This window comes from Pristiophorus japonicus, chromosome 21, assembly GCF_044704955.1.
Source record: "Pristiophorus japonicus isolate sPriJap1 chromosome 21, sPriJap1.hap1, whole genome shotgun sequence".
Lineage (NCBI taxonomy): Eukaryota > Metazoa > Chordata > Chondrichthyes > Pristiophoridae > Pristiophorus > Pristiophorus japonicus.
In genome coordinates this window covers 10,783,328-10,800,510 of record NC_091997.1, presented here as the reverse complement: position 1 = coordinate 10,800,510, position 17,183 = coordinate 10,783,328, and the positions used below count along the sequence as shown (strand labels likewise).

General features: G+C 42.4%; 1 protein-coding gene across 2 annotated transcripts in view; it reads right to left on the bottom strand.

Moving 5' to 3' along the window:
• Positions 1–2,178: 2,178 nt before the first annotated feature.
• Positions 2,179–17,183, bottom strand: part of haus7 (HAUS augmin-like complex, subunit 7) — a 32,475-nt gene continuing 17,470 nt past the window's right edge. For both annotated transcript variants that reach the window (XM_070864392.1, XM_070864393.1), the window contains exons 6-10: positions 16,777–16,926; positions 13,970–14,072; positions 12,913–13,119; positions 10,360–10,471; positions 2,179–4,195 (exon numbers count right to left, since the gene is read on the bottom strand). In XM_070864392.1, the coding sequence (XP_070720493.1) occupies positions 4,128–4,195; positions 10,360–10,471; positions 12,913–13,119; positions 13,970–14,072; positions 16,777–16,926 (640 nt within the window). In that variant the 3' untranslated portion in view covers positions 2,179–4,127. The remainder of the gene's footprint in view (positions 4,196–10,359; positions 10,472–12,912; positions 13,120–13,969; positions 14,073–16,776; positions 16,927–17,183) is intronic.

Below are 17,183 nucleotides of genomic sequence, written 5' to 3'. Positions count from 1 at the left end.
AAAATTAATTTGGGAATAGATCTGTAGTGTTAAACTTTATTCCAGGTGTTGCATAAAATTTCGGTATAGGATAATTGTTGAACTTTGGACAAAAATTGTGTGTTAGATTGAGAATGGAACAGCAGACTAAGACTCTGTGAACTATACATTCTGGAGATATCATATCAATATGTCAAAGATGTGTTCAAGGCTTGAAAATATACATGGAGAAGCAATACCAAAATACAGCAGCATTTGCTTACCCAGCTGAAGATGTATACATTCCTTAATTTTCTCATTAAATAAGCTACATTCAGATTAGTAGTTGCCTATTTCCAAAGAGCTTTTCCCTTGTAAAAGAACCCAACAGTTTATTTCGTTATGGAACCAGGTAACCCTGGATCAAGGTGTCCCAAATAGCTGAGTGCATTTAACCTCAAGAGCATCAACAATGCATTAAGTAGTTTAACATACCAGAAATTATACAGCAGTGGAAACCACTCATGGGAGATTCTGGTCATCTGGTAACAGACTCCATCCAAATCATGTTAGATTTTACCCAATCATAGAACGGTTACAGAACAAAAGGCCATTCGGCCCATCGAGCCCGTGCCTGCTCTCTGCAAGAGCATCACAGCTAGTACCACTCCCCCGCCCTTTGCCCGTCGTCCTGCAACTTCAGGTTTGGTTTTTTTTTACAAGGAAAAAGCTCTTCTGCTTTTAACACAATAGTGTGTATAAAATTAGAAATTTAGGAAGCCATGTATGAGACTCTTAATTTCAGTAATAACTATGCTATATATAAATGTTTCAATGTTTGTCAGCATTGAATATATAGCCTTCAAAAGATGTCATCTTCTAACATTAGTATGATCCTTTTTCAATCAAATTAGGTCGAGTCTTTATCTTCTTATGAAACCCTTTAGTATGTAGGGTGCGAAATAGATTAACAGAAAGGGACTCCGTGAAGCCACTACCGGATTTAAAAAGGAAAAACTGACATGAAGCACAAAACTTCTTAAAATTTGACAACACTTGTCTCTAAAGGTAGGCAGCAAGCACATATCTGGCTGAATGCAAAGAACACATTTTGGCTGGAAAGGCGGATTTCCCCAGTGCACATAGAGTGCATGAGGGGAAAGTACCAATACCCAAAGTAAAATAAAATATGAATATGAATAGGTTTCATACATGCACACGGTATGTACCTCCCAGTAGGGTTTGCATATCAAACAACATTTGGAGTACATCATGTTTTTCATGGTGTAGTTTAGTATCCAAAATCATATTTTGTCATTCAAAAACACAATTTATATCATTTCTGCACTGGGACCAGATATCAGTTATCAGAAGACTCTGATTTAAGTCTGATCCTTCAGGAGTACCTTCCCCAAGAAAATTACAGCCTCAAATCATACACCATTATAAAACCAGTATCAGCAAGTCAAAGAAATATGTACTACTCAAAAAAAATGCAAGGAAAGCGAGAAAACAAGTAGATGGGCAGATAGTGAAAAAAGTACCAAATCCCCAAACCGTGATATATATGTAGCATGCGCCAATGGTGAATGATGCAAAATGCAGAAAGTGGAATACCTAAGTATGCATAGCCTCTAGATTGTTTTTAAACAGTTAAAATTATGGGTAATTTGAATAGCACAAAGGGCAAGTGTATGAAATTTCGCCATCAGGTGCCTGCAGTGTTAAAAAGGCATACAAGGAAGGATATAGCAGTAGTTAATGCAATTAGTCCTAAATATAATTTGCATTTTTCATCAGGTTACAGAAAACAGATACAACATACATTACAATACTTAACTGATGCCACTTGACATTCAGCGATTTAAAACTTTTTCTAAAGTTTACTGACCGCTTCCTAGGTTTGAAGTTTTCAGATTTGAGGGAACTTGGTCTGTACCATCCATGGGCTCTGTTTATCTGGTCTTTCTCTGTAGTAGATGACTGGTGAAAGACAGAGGTCACAAAAGCCCCATCATAGGTACCAATTTAAGTTTGCCTGAAGTAGTTGCTGTGGACACTGCTATTATTACATCATACAGTTGCTGCATCTGCCAATGGACTTACTGAGCTGCAATGCAATAGTCCATTACTTGACCCTCTGTGACCTATGACATCACAAAAGGTGTCCATATACCGAGTAATAGATACCCGACTGAGAAAAATCAACAATGGTGCACCATTTAAATATAAGCATATAACACTTTATTTTAAAAAAAAAGTACATTAGAACAGTACATTAGAACTAAATTATTGATATTAAACCATAAAATATTGGTTTAAAAAAAATACCCAGCTAAATAAGGTGTACGGTCTCTGCATGTAGTTAGCAGAGTTCAATGACTACAGTAGGTTTCAGCACCCCTAGATTAGGGTGGTGGAAGAGAACGAGCTGGGTTCCTATTCTTGATGGCTGCACGTGTATGGACAGCAGTTGATGATTGGACTTCACTGTGACACTCCTGTGGCCGAATAGTCTCCCACAACTCACTGCCTATTGAGACAGTGAAGAATTACTATTTGAGAGAGGTGCTATTGGATTACAAGTACCACAGAACTGTACCCCAATGGGGATTTACCATCTGTAGCAGAATTTATTTGAAAAAGCAGTCCTTTATTTCATTCACTGGCATGCCTATAAATATTCCTATTAACTGCTTGCAGCATCAATTTTTGATAAATATCAAAAATATTTTCTATGCTGATGGGTGAGATATTTAGTTTATGGAGAACTTATCCAAGCACCAATTTGGGTGATTTCTACAAGGGCACAATTTAAAGTAATGCAAGTTATTTTCTCATATTCACTGTATCACAAGACTGATACATGTGCTTGAAACCCATATGACTTAGTAATAAATTGGTTTTAGTAAGGACCATCCTCAATTATTAACAGCATACGAAAACAAAGGGTATTATTTACTACTACTTCGAAAATGTTGAGACATTTCCCCCTGCATTTTCACTCTCTATTTTCCCCATTAGTTTTTACTGACAGATTTCCTCTCAAATTTATCTTGATTGACACTTCTGGCTTGCTAACTGATCACCAATCCGTGATCACTTCCTCCATGATCAATGCCCTGCATTGTTTGCTCAATTTTACTCTTCAATTATGTCCTTCGGATTTTCTCTTTCAGTAGCAATAACAGGAGGCGATGATAAATATAGAAGCCCCATCGGAGAGCAGTGACTAATCGAGTTCGACAGGAGTTTGTTCAGGGTCACCTACTGTTCACACTATTCATAATTTGGAGGAATGTTCTGCTATATTTGTTGAAAGCAAACTACATGGGCAGATGAAAATACTTCAAATTGAAAAATTACATATAAATGCATTTTACAGATAAAGAACTTAAATGAAAAAAAACAAAGAGGATATGATTTCTTCAAATAATCAGAGGCGCATGTTTCCTGTACTATATTTACGATATAAGCACATAATTTAAGGCAATCGGACTGAATATTCTACACAGGTGCCCTGCATACAATGTTCTCTTACACTCTACAATCCTCAGAAATGAAAAGATTAGACATTTTAAAACGTTGGTTGATAAGGTATGCAAAAGGAGCAAGATTTATGTAATATTAATCATCAGTCCTTTTTTTGCACACTTTTTATTTCACATTTTAGTTAGTTGCATAGAAGATGCTGCCCAGAGTTTAATGGAGAACACGAGTAAGTCAGATCCTTGCACATTTGCAATGTGAATGTATTCATTCAATAAGATTTTTTTTAGGAAAATTGAAATGGAAAACAGCAACACTTCAGGGATTTCAAGTAGTGTATAGAATGTGTATAGCACCATCCATTAAACCAACAATATCTCAAAGTTGCAGTAAAAAAAAATGCTCCATTGGAAAATACATAGGTGCCATATTTCTCCAATTGGGGAATCTTAATTTGACATCACTTACATCGTCTCTTTAATGACCATGGCACAAGAGTGACTGGCATGTTGCATCCTCCTACCTACTCTGCACCAAATCATTGCATTGTTCAGTAAGTTTTGGAAATCGACATTCCAGTCTAGAATTTTACAGTGTTATTTTCAAAGAGTAGGTGAGAAGAGCTCTGCAGGTGGCAACATCGAAAGAACACACTATGTACATACAGAACTACAATTTCATTAGGCATGGCTCCGAAAGACTTCCAGAAATTCTGCATATTTCTTCTTCATTTCTTTAACTCGTATCGCTGAAGGAAAAGAAAAAAAAATGAACATTCATATTCTTTGACAAATTTCAATGTCCTTATCAGTGTAAAATATTCATGCATATTAAGTATTCAGAATCATTGTCTTGGAATTAGCAGCTCCATTGTCCGAATGAGCTTCTTGATGCCTCAAGTTTAAAAATAAAATTCCAGTTATTTGTATTACAAGTTTATACGTGCCTTACCATTAACAAACTCTGATTTGCTGCAGTAATTTTATTTTTATAAGCAATTGTCTGTGCATTTTGAACCAGTGGCAGAGTAGTACCATAAAACCAAAGCAAGGTAATTGGCTTTAATGGATACAAATTAGATGTGCATTTCAATGCAATCCAAACACACTACAAGCAAAAATTACAAAGTTTGCCAGTGGGCTTTGGTGAGTCACATGATCACAGTCATACTTGTGGGGAGGGGGGTGAAGAATGTTGTGTTTGGGAATAGATCACTTCCAACACCCATCAGGTACTTCGAATCAGGTATAGTGAGGTCAGGTGTAGAGTAAAACTGCCCCAGCTATATTCTTTAAGCTTCTGTGCTTCATAAGAACAGTACTAGTACACCAGTGTCAATTTTTTCATTTTGCAAACCAGGTCATCCTTACACCGATTTGTAATAACTTTTTACACAATTTTGACCTGCATTTATGCCCACATTATACTTGTCTCCACAGTATGCTTCTATACCAATGAATCTCTGATTCAACACCTCCACTCAGACCCATGCAAGGAGAGAGTATGGGTACACAATTACTCCCAACAACTAGAATTGCAGGAACAGCAATCAAATGTGCATCACGGCACACTGAACGTGGCTTCTCCTACCAACAAGAATCAATGCGCTCTGGACCACAGATTTGCAACAGCTGAAACGATCATGCTAGTGACTGTACACCCTGTCCGTTGGTTTCCTCCAAAATTTAAACTTCAATACACAAGCACACATACACTATATGATGCCTTGCAAGGGTCTGAGTGGAGGTGTTGAATCAGAGATTCATTGGTGCGTGTGTGTGTGTGTGTGTGTGTGTGTGTGTGTCTGTGATGTTGAATGGATTGAAGATTTTTAATTTCATTTATTTCACTTTCTGTAGAAGACATCTGCAATAGCAGCGTATCAGCGGCGTACAGGGGAAGGACCCACAATGCAATAAGCCATTGACGGAAATAGAGATCCGTGCCCTGTCGCTGGTCGGGGATAGCAACCGTGCCACCACCGGCGTTGGAACTGACCCATCCACACAGGAAGGTCCGTTCAATACAATCCCCGGTCTGTGTTGCGGTCCTGTAATGTCACGTAATGCAACTGTAATGTTGGCCTCATGTAATGTAATGTAAGTTTATTGCACTGTAATGTTGGGGTAATGTGATGTACTGCAATGTTGGGGGCATGTAACGCAATGCATATGTATATATGTATTGTCTGTCTGCGATATGTAAAGCAGTAATGCAGCAGTGGTGGACATTTAAGTAAGACTGCGCTGCGTCACTGTACTCATGTAAACTTGACCCCTCCCCTGGTGCCAAGCATTTTTAAATGTTTTTTTATACTTCCAGACTTGGAGGATTCAGACCAGACCTCAGCAGAGAGACCAGACGACAGACCCACTGCCTCCACCCTCTGGCGTCACCTATCCCTCTCCTGACTTCACCATTGTCAGAGATGATGAAGACGAAGAGGAAGAGGAAGAGCAACTGATCCTGGAGCCGGTGGGGGTGGAGACGGAGGAGGATACACCAGTTCCATCTGGGCCAGCTGGAACATCCTCCGCCACCGAGTCTATATTCATGGGATTCCCCCGTGCCTCCTCTGATTCTGCCGGACCAAGCGGCGTGCAGCAACGCACTCGCAGCGCCTTTGCCGCAGCAACGGAGGCTGGTGCAGAAAAGGTCCGTTGCTGCAAGACAGATAGAGGTGTACCAGGACATGATGCATCTGTCACAGGCCAACGTCGGCATTGGTCGAGAGTTGCTCAAGGCCATAGCTATGATAGCTGGAAACATCACGGTGCTATCAGGACAGTCGGAGGATATGTCACGTCTGATCACCGCGATGGAGCGAACCGCCGACGCCACATGGCAATCGACGGGATCGGGACATGGCGCGGAATACCCCCCCATACCATAGCAGTTGGGTCAACAGCACCCGGGGGGGGGGGGGGGGGGGGAGGCGGGCGAGTTGCCAGCAGCTTCCAGCCCTGAAGCTGTGCCTACCGGATTACGAGTTTCTCCTGAGACCCCATTCATTGCGCATGAAATGTCTGACCCCCAACGACAGCAACAGCAAGAGCTGCATGCCGGCTTGGTACCACGGGGAGGTCCGGGCTCAGAGGCGGTGGGAAAGGGAAGGGCGGGAGCAAGAAAGGGGGGGGGGGGGAAAAGAGAAAGAATCCCAAGGCTGGTGGAGCACGCGGTCGAGGACAGTAAAGGGTGTTTTTTGGCGTTGTGTTCATTGTTCATTTAAAATAATTGAAGTTTAATGTTTTTAATTTTCTTTCAAGTTGTTAAAGTTTTATTAAAGTTGTTAGTTGTTCAAAGTTATAGTTATAAGTTTTACAAAGTTTTAAAATTGTTATTTTTTTTAAATTTTTACATAAGCGTTTGAATTGAATTTAAGCACTCCTGTACAGTATCAAACTTTTGGGGCAACAGTCATCAGGGTCCCAAAACGCAGCTCTCCACATTCAAGCAAAGCTTTCATTTATGAGCTGCTGATGTAACAATTTTGCAGTGGAATACGCTCCACGTGCCCTCCGCTGTGGTGTTGAGGTGGGGGGGGGGTTGGTGCCATGGATTCATCTAGAAGCTCCTCCTCATATTCCTCTTCTTCCTCCTCGGTCTCCTGCACTCTCCTCAGGTGGTCCCGCAGACCCGCGGCAATTCCTGTCCCTGCATGATTGCTAATTTATGCAACATGCAGCTCACCACTGTGAACTGAGTAACCTGCTGTGGGTGGTATTGCAGCTTGCCTCCTGAGGGATCCAAGCATTGAAAGCGCTGCTTCAGCACTCCAATTGTCTTTTCGATAATATTACATGTGGTTATATGGCTCTTATTATATCGTTGCTCGGCTTGTCTCAGGGTTCTGTAGGGGGGGGTCAAGAGCCAGGAGGCGAGTCCGTACCCTTTATCCCCCAGCCTCATCAGTCTGGAAAGTAGGCATTCACTGCCATTATGCACTGCGTATAGTCACAGACGAACTTCATGTTGAGGGAGTGGAATCCCTTATGGTTTCGGTACACCTCCGTCTCCTGTAATGGTGCTCGCAGGGCAATATGGGTACAGTCAACAGCACCCTGCACATTGGGGAAGCCGGCAATATGTGCAAATCCCAAAGCCCCCGCACTCTGTCGTCCTGGTCATTGGGAAGTTTATAAATTTCATCCGGCGTGCATACAGTGCTTCGGTTACCTGTCAAATGCAGCGATGAGTAGCGTACTGAGAAATACAGCATATGTCCCCAGCTGATGCCTGAAAAGAGCCACATGCATAAAAGGAAAGTGCCGCAGTCACCTTCACCCCGACAGAGAGTGCAGTAATGTTGGTGGTACTGGGCTGCAGGTCTGCCTTAATGAGCCGGCAAATCTCACTGATCAGGCAAATCTCACTGATCACCTCTTTTCGGAAGCGCATCCTTCGAATGTACTGTCGATCGGTCAGGTCCAAGTGTGAGCACTTCTCCCTGAAAATCCTTTGGGGGTAAGGGCTCCTCCTCCTCATCATTACCTCCTCCATTACCCTGATAACTCTGTGCAATAAACCTTCTCCCATCTGGATCCTGCATTAGATAGGCAGTCAGCAATACAGGCTGAGATAGTACAGGCCCCATTCTTTTTAAATCTCTAGAAGCTTTCTCAATGAAAAAAATTTAACTGAAATGCCTACTACCTTAATAATGTACTCAGTACCAATAAAAATACCTTTCCCACTGTAAATCGCACTGTAAAGTCACTGTTCACCTCAGAAATACTGAGGTGCTGCTTTTGCTGACTGTTCCAGATTTCAAAACGGCAGCTCCGAGCACTACCATCCAATCCCGCACACTTAAGATCGAGTAAAACCACCTTTTCCAGGATGGTAGAATGCAGCTCTCGGGGTAGGTCAGCGGTATGTCATATTTGGACTTTTTGGGTGGTCTGCGGGCGGTTCTGCATGGCAGACGGTGTGCATGCCGCTTGGCGGCATGTCAATGATGAATTTTCTGCCGAGCGGGATGTCAGCAGTATGTACGTGTTTTTTGACCAAACTTGCATTTTTGGGCAGTAAGCGGGCGGTATGTCGATGAATTTTGGCCCATAGTGTACGCACAACAGCACTCTAAATAACATAGGAAATCAAAGTATACAGTATTTGCAGCAAGTGAAATCTGGCCAGCAGGTGAGGCAAGTATAAAGGCCTAAAAATTCGCTGACCTTGCGGCCGATTTTTCAACGCTATTTTTGGCAAAAAACAGCGCACCCGTATTGAGGACGGAAAAAACGCCAATGAAAAAGCTGCGTTGCAGCCCTTGGAGCTGCAGTAAGTATGAAGACCTGCAAAAAAGGTAAGTTACAGTTTTTATTTTTTAATTCTTTTGCAGTGAATTCGCTAGCTGTGATTTTTTATTTTTTGCAATTTTTTTTTTTTTTAAAAAAGGTGTTTTTACCCTCTCCCTAGGCCCAACTCGCAGTGGTATCAACCTCGGAGTAAAGTTGGCGAAGATAGTGGTTTGCTCCACGAATCTTCGTGCAATGCCGATTTTTACCGCTGCGCAAATTGAAACTTGAATTTACTGCCTCATAGCAATACCATAACAATAATTTGGGCGAAAAAATACAATTATGGCCGAGAACCGAATTTCTAGCCCTATTATACTAACCTGACAGAAACAGGGTACCAGTTTGAAACTATAAAGTATTTATGTGCTGAGGATTCATTTCCATCAGGAACTGGCTGAGCTGTCCCAGTAACACCCAGGCCCAAATTTAAAAAACTAATAAAGACTGCAAAACGTGAAAAAATAGCAGCCTTTTTAGAACGACAATTATTTTACACATTTATACTTATGAATCTACTATAAAAACATTACATACAACCTAATAAATTTACATCTTATCCCAACCAATTTTTATACTGGAGTATATACGTTGCAGTTATACCAATTGGTTCTTTCGAATTATTTCAATTTCAATATGCTGCATCCTTTTTGACCTTGACTAGAGTTTCTGATCCCATCCTCTCCATCACCAAGACTGCCTACTTCCACCTCCGTATCATCATTCACCTACACTCCTGTCTCACCCATCTACTACTGAAACACTCATCCATGCTCGTCTCCTCCAGACTCCTGGTCAGTCTCCCACCCTCCATACACTTCAGCTCATCCCAAACTATTGCCTGAATCCTATCCCATTCCAAGTCCCACTCAACCCTGTCCTCTCTGAACTACATTGGCTCCTGGTCCCGAAGCCCTCAACTTCATCATTGTGTCCCAGCTCGGTCAAGCCCGTGTGGTGGCTGATGTGCAAGCAACAGCCACCAAACGTTAAAAAAATCCACGCACAGGCAACTTCCACCCTCAAGGATGTAGTTCGGGTTCTTCTTTCGAAACACCTGTGAACTCATCCTTTTTCTTGGCGTGGAAGCAAGTCATCCTCATTTCGAGGGACCGCCTATGGTGATGGGTTTATCCTGGTTTAAATCCCCTCACAGCCTTGCCCCTCCCTATCTCTAATCTCCTCCAGCCTTACAAACCTTCCCAAACTCAGTTCCACTGGATCTGGCCTTTTGTGCATCCTCTTCCAGTCCCTCTTTCCCCCCCGCCCCCTTTGCCATTTGTGCATTCAGGTACCTAGGCCCCACTTTCTCAGTTTACATCCCTAAACAGCTCCATCTCTCCACCTCCCACTCCTTCTTTAAGGGCCTCCTTAAAATCAGTCTCTTTGACAAGCTTTTGATCACTCCTAATAACTCCTTTGTTGACTCAGCGTCCAATTAGGCCATACGCCTCTGAGGCAGCTTGACACTTTACTTCTAGGTAAAGACACTAATAAATTCAATTTGTTATTGATGAAGACTGTATTAACCAGTTTGTTTTGTGAAGAAATGTTGCATAAAACATAAACCTCAAGACAACTAATAGAGGTAGGCGTTGGTCCTTCTACTCACGCAATGTAGCAACTTCACCACCCTCCCAGGTTATCACATCTTGCTGCAGTCCATTCACAGTTGTCTCCAACTTTCTGCATGTGTCACTTATCTCTGCCAATCCAGCAAGTTCCTTTGTAAAAAGGTATATGTACATTACAAGCATTTTAGGATTCAGATCTTGTCGAGACACTAAATTCTATATCATCAGCCATGTCAGTCACAATAACAGAGCAGTACCAAATGGACTTGGCACAACTGCTGTTTGCATGCACTAGCATCTGACTTGACATGGTGGAGACTCATTAATGTGCAAGCTGGACAGATATATTATACAATGAGCCTTACATACAAGTGCACAGATTGTTACTATGAAGGAACTATGTCAACACACTAATAGCATCAAACTGCAAACAGTTTATGTAATCAAACTGCAAGTCTGCCCTCAACAAATTCTGAAATGAATTAGATGTTTTTTTTAAATGTAAAACCAGAACATTTCTGTGGAAATTTAAGAGTTCATATCTATCATTACTGCCACAACAGGACAGGAGGTAAAGACCATTATGCTGAATAAGACTGGATTTTAAACAAAGAATAATCTTTTAAAAGATTGAAAAACACCCAAATCTTGTAAAGAAACACTATGCAATGCTGTTTTTCATAATGTTCAAAGCATCCTTCCTTGAGGCACACATTTCTATTGCAGAAATCAACAATTATATAAAAGCAAAACACGGAGAATGCTGGAAATCTGAAATAAAAACAGAAAATGCTGGAAATATTCAGCAGGTCAGGCAACATCTGTGGAGAAAGAGTTAACGTTTCTGACCTTTTGTCAGAACTGGAAAAAGTTAAGAGATATAACTGGTTTTAAGTAGAGAGGCAGGGAAAGGGAGGAGGGGAGGAAAGAATAAAAGGGGAGGTCTGTCATGGGGTGGAGTGCAGGAGAGATTAAATGACAAACGGGATGATGGTACAAAGCAAAAGGAGATGGTTTGTGACAAGTAAAGAAACAGAAGATGGGTCCAGAAGAGATGTAAATGGGAATAGCAGAATCATCAACATCTGCTGACCAAAAAAATTGGACAGAGGTTATGATCTGAACTTGTTGAACTCAATGTTGAGTCCGGAAGGTTATAAAGTGCCTAATCAAAAAATGAAGTGCTATTCCTCGAGCTTACGTTGAGCTCCATGGGAATAGTATTGGAGGCAGAGGACAGAGTGGTCAGAGCAGGAATGGAGCAGAGAATTAAAGTGACGGGCAACCGGAAGCTCGGGGTCACGCTTGCGGACTGAACGAAGGTGTTCCACGAAAGATCACTCAATCTGCACTTGGTCTCCCCAATGGAGAGTAGACAGCATCGTGAGCAGCGAATACAGAATACTAAATTGAAAGAAGTACAAGAAAATCGCTGTTTCGCCTGGAAGGAGTATTTGGAGCCCTGGACGGTGGAAAGAGAGGAGGTAAAAGGGCAGGTGTTGCATCTCCTGTGTGTGCATGGGAAGGTGCCGTGGGAAGGGGAGGGGATGTTAGGGGTGATTGAGGAATGGACCAGGGGGTCGTGGAAGGAATGTGAAAGGGGAGGGGAGTGGAAAATGCGTTTGGCGGTGTGATCACGCTGGAGGTGGCGGAAATGGCAAAGGATGATCCATTGAATGTGAAGGCTGGCGGGGCGGAAGGCGAGGACAAGGGGAACCGATCATGGTTCTGGGAAGGAGGGGAAGGGGGTGAAAGCAGAAGTCGGGAAATGGGACAGACACGGTTGAGGGCCCGGTCAACCACAGTGGAGGGGAATCCTCTGTTGAGGGAAAAGTAAGACATATTGGAAGCAGTGGTATGGAAGGTGGCGACGTCAGAACAGATGCAATGGAGACGGAGAAAATGGGAGAATGGAACAATATCCTTACTGGAAGCGGGGTGGGAGGAAATGCAGTCAAGGTCGCTGTCTGTGGTAGTCAGTGGGCTTATAGTGGAATTTGGTCAATAGCCATACCCAGAAATGGAGACAGAGAAGTCGAGGAAGGGAAGGGAAGAGTCAGAAATGGACCATGTGCCGGCGAGGAAGGGTGTAAATTGGAAGCAAAGTTAAATGAAATTTTCCAAAGCAAACGGCAGCGATACAGTTATCAATGTAGCGGAAAAAGAGATGGGGGAGGGGACCCGAGTAGGACTGGAACAAAGAATGTTCCACATATCTCACAAAATGGCAGGCATAGCTAGGACCCGTGCAGGTTCCCATAACAATACCTTGTATTTGGAGGGAGTAGAGTAGAGTCAAAGGACAAGTTGTTCAATGTGCGAACAAGTTCAGCCTGGCAGAGGAGAGTGGTGGTGGATGGGGATTGGTTGGGCTTCTGTTCAAGGAAGAAGTGGCACGCTCTCAGGCCAACCTGGTGGGGGATGGAGGTGTAGAATTATATTTGGATTTCCAAAGGTTGTCTTTTGGGTATCCTGGCAGATAGACCTATTATACAATACCCACTATACAACCAATAATTAGAGGACAATATTTAAGTTTTAAGAATCTTAGTACCACACTTTAAAATCGCAAATGAGAGTGAGACACTTACATCAATGCAGGATGTCAGCAGCTTATGCACAGTGTTGCAGAGTGGTCCAAAGTTGCAAAGTTGAGATGGTGCCTTGTTACAGTGTACACCAAATTTATACTCAAATGCTAGAGAAAATACAGTCATCAGCTGATGAAAGTCTGTAAGTGTGAGCTTCAAGGTTTGGATGATGGTCTCATTATACTCCATAGAGCCCAGGAAAGCAACCTAAACAAAAATAAGGTTTAAAATAAAAGTTACTAGTATTACCAAGGCAATACCTTACTGACCAAAGCGCGTGAACAACTGAAGTATTAGGTGGCACAGCATGTTACACCTGTGGGGCATGGCATTACATTAATCCCAGAACGGTGGGATTAAAAACTCCATCAGATTGGCTGTCAGGATCTTATCTACAATTACTCTGGCAAGTCTGAGCCCAGTGTCCAATGGGTGCGAGCCCACAATGCAAAACTGGTCCTAAGTGGACATTAATTAGAAATTTCATTCAGACAGCCCACAGAACAGTTGATGAGATAAATGGTCAGTCATGCTTGTGTATTATGGAGTGCTCTTACAGATAGGTTTATTGGGACAGAGTGAATGAGCTTCATTCTGCATTTAACTGTGCTGCAACATACCTGGGAATGCGAGAAATACTGGTGAACAAATTGAGATGTTCCAATTTCACAGCATAATCATTAACCTTTAGTACAAAGTTCATACAAATTCTTTCAGAAACTCATCAAAATCTATCCACCAAGAATACTGCAAGTCTCATCTTCCCCTCTGCCAATTTGCAGAGCACCATTTCACCTTGCTTTCAGAGACACCCTCTCCTTCCACCCCTGAATTCAGAGGCACCAATCAGTTTTCTTCACCTTCACCCCAGCATTCTTCCTCTCCTCATCCAGCTGATTGAAAAAAAACTGATCAAAAAGATTGATGAGCATCTGCACAGGTGCATTTAAGATTCAGATTCAGCAATCATTGACAGCTTCTTTCTTGGTAAGAACAGAAATTGATTGGTCAGGATAGATTAGTTATAAAACGTTTGCAATGTACTACAAGATCTTACTGTTTTCTTCATCTCTTCAAGGTGCCCATTTGTTTCCTTTAATTCCTCAGAAAGCTTCATCAACAATTTCTCCAGGGAATCAATAGAAGGCGGTGAGCATTTCCTGAAATTATTATTTTTTTTAGATAAATGAAGTAAATAGCACACATGTCTCGTTTGTCAATTTAAGTTAACCTAAATATCACCCCTTTTTGAATACACTTTGCATGTAGCTACCTCAAGGATATCAAAAGGACTATAATATAGCCCTAACAACAACGTATATTTCTATAATGCCTGTAATGTAACAAAACATCCCAAGGCGCATCACAGGAGCGTTATATAAATAGAGAATAGACATCGAGCTATACAAGGAGATGCTAGGGCAGATGACCAAAGGTTTGGTGTCAGCCTTAGTTTAGTGGCAGCACTCAGTCCCGTGAATCAGAGGGTCATTGGTACAAGTGACTGCAGATGCAGGAGCAAAAGAAGAAGCCAAAGTCAATGCAAGAGACTTGTTGGCTTTGTTGGGACAGACTGGAGCCGAATCAAGCTAGAGCAGTGCCATAGAGGTGGATTTACAATTATTTAAATGCAAAATTCTTCAGAGCTGCACTGGATAAAACCTATATAAGCCACACAGAAGTTAACTCATACAAGTTGTATAATTATCTAGAATTAAAGTAATTCAAGACAGAGTTTTTGTCTTCATATACATCAATTATACATTCCTGTGTTGTAATTTGATCTGAATCTATGTAGATAAATGCAATAAAAACATAAGTTTTAAGTTTCCAGCATCTAGCTCATGCTAGTTATTTTTTGAAAATTTCAGATGCTCATAATATTTCAAGCTTCATTGGGCCCAAGTTTCCCCAGGAGTTGCTCAGTTTCTTTTGGAGCAACTAGATTTTTTTGGAGTAACTTAAAAAAATCGCAATTCTCCCCATTTCAGTTGCTCCAGTGTAAGTGAGTTAGTTAGGTTTTTTTTTTAGTTCAGTTTTTTTTCCAAAAGGGGCGTTGCCAGCCACTTACGCCTGTTTTGGCCATTTAGGCAAGCTTAGCCAGGTAAAACTTACTTCAAACTAACTTAGGCCAGAGTAAGTGATCACTTTTGTATGTTCTGAAAAACCCTGCGGTGATCAGCGCAGGTAGCCTGGGGGGTGGGGGGGGGGAGGGAAATGAGAACAGTAAACACCTTCTCAACAATATTCATTAAGCATAAAAACCATCAAGAATTAAAAAGTAAATAAATAAAAAATAAAACTTAAGTCCCATCTTCATACTGGGCCGAGGAAGCCAGCGGGCCGGTAGGCCACTCGGCTGGGGATAGGGACAAGAGAACTCACCGGCAGGCAGGCAGGAGAACTCACAGGTAGAGTTAAGGCTGCTGGTGGATGGCGCTCGGCGCGGAGTATTGGTAACTGTGAGCCGTGGAACGTGAAGTAGTGAGTGCGACAGGCTGGCTCTCCGCAATCACCGACAGTCTGCCCCGGCACCAGCCCCGGCGGGTGCAAATGCAAATGGCGAGCGGATGGGTGTCAACAGCGGCTCTGGGCAAAGCTCAGGCAAAGCAGAGAATGACCTGGAGAATTCCTACTGGATTGCGAATGGATGCACCAGCGTTTTGCCATGGCCCAATTCTTCAGAAAGAGCTGATTTACTTTGCATTTAAACATCTGCACTCGAGGGGTAATACTCCGAGTGATATGTCTGGCAGAAAGGTGCGCAACCACTGAAATGGTCTGCAGGGTTCGGTTGATGTTCCTTTGCAGACATTTTGAATTGATGCGGAATGTTGAAGTGCAGCTGCCCTTGTGTTCATGGAAATCGGTCTTAAATGCTATCAATTCTTACAGTGCCGTTCCAGTCAGTCTTGGAGCATTAGCAGTCCAGTCACATTGCTCTAATGCTATCAAGACTAGACTCTTGACATGGTGTGACATCCTTATCCTGTTCACTAATCACTGACCTTAATGGTTTTGGATTAAACGGAGTCCAGAAACAGGAGATGGGTTTCTTTATAGCCTGCCAACACTTACATTGTTGACTGTGACAAATCCCACCCATTCCCAGCGTAGCCGGCCAAAAGCTCCTCTGCCGCATTCGCGCACACATCAAGACCGAGACTGGCGAACTGGGCTGCTCTGCCCAGCGACCCGATGAGCAGCGCTACATTACTTGCAGAGGATGTTGAAATCAATGGCTTCTGAGCCGATTACTTACGTTGCTTACAAGAAAAGGGTCAGTCAGCTTCAAAACAAGTAGGGAAGGAATCCTGGGCTAGAAGTCCTACTTTCATCTGACCACTCGGCCAGGGACAGGGTCGGCAACTGCGAGCATTAGGTCTCTCTCAGGCTGCAGAACGCGCTGGGGGCGAGGAGCTACTGCACATGTGCGCACACTCTAGCGCGCATGTGCAGAGGTCCCAGCACTGTTTTCAGCGCCGGGACCTGGCTCCACCCCCCACTGGATGTGGTGCACCACACCGAGGCCGAAGACATCCTGAGGAGCGGGGAGAATTGCAAGGTAACTTGTCGGTGCCTTTTTTTTACTCTAAAAAGTCACGGAGATGCGCCGTTTTTACAGGGGGGAGGGAAACTTGGGCCCATTATAACAAACTTGTAGATACAAAGTAACTTTTGTCAGGAGTTTATCTCATCAATATACAAACTGCTAAACGTATGTCTTCTAAGCTTTAGGGACAGCTACTTGCATTTGAGAGTGTTATAACAATATTTGACTTTGTAGGCAGTAAAATGTCAGATCATATAGCCTCTTATGAGGTTCAGGTTGGCAAAGCAAAATTCTACCAAAAGATTACTTGCTTTCTTCCTCGTGAATCAAAATTAGCCTGAACTCTCTTAAAGAGTCTGTGTGCATCAAGAGAAGGGTTACACTTCAGATTTGCTGGCGATCGGAGATGAGGATCATTTAGAACTTCATTCAGCAGCTGGGAATTCCATTCATGAACAAAACTTAAAAGAAAATAAAAGCTGATTACCATATTTTAAAGTTCCAAGGAAAGATCTCTACTGGTCATGGGTCCATTATAAACCCTTAACATTCAACTATTTAAAATAGAGAAACCAATTTATCACCAGGCCTATTTAACACATTTGGTATGTTTAAGTAATTTCAAATTGCTTCCACCAGTACTTCATCCTATGGCATATAGCTTCAAATGCTCTCTCCAGACACAACCAAGTATTTATATAAAAATTCTGCCATAAGT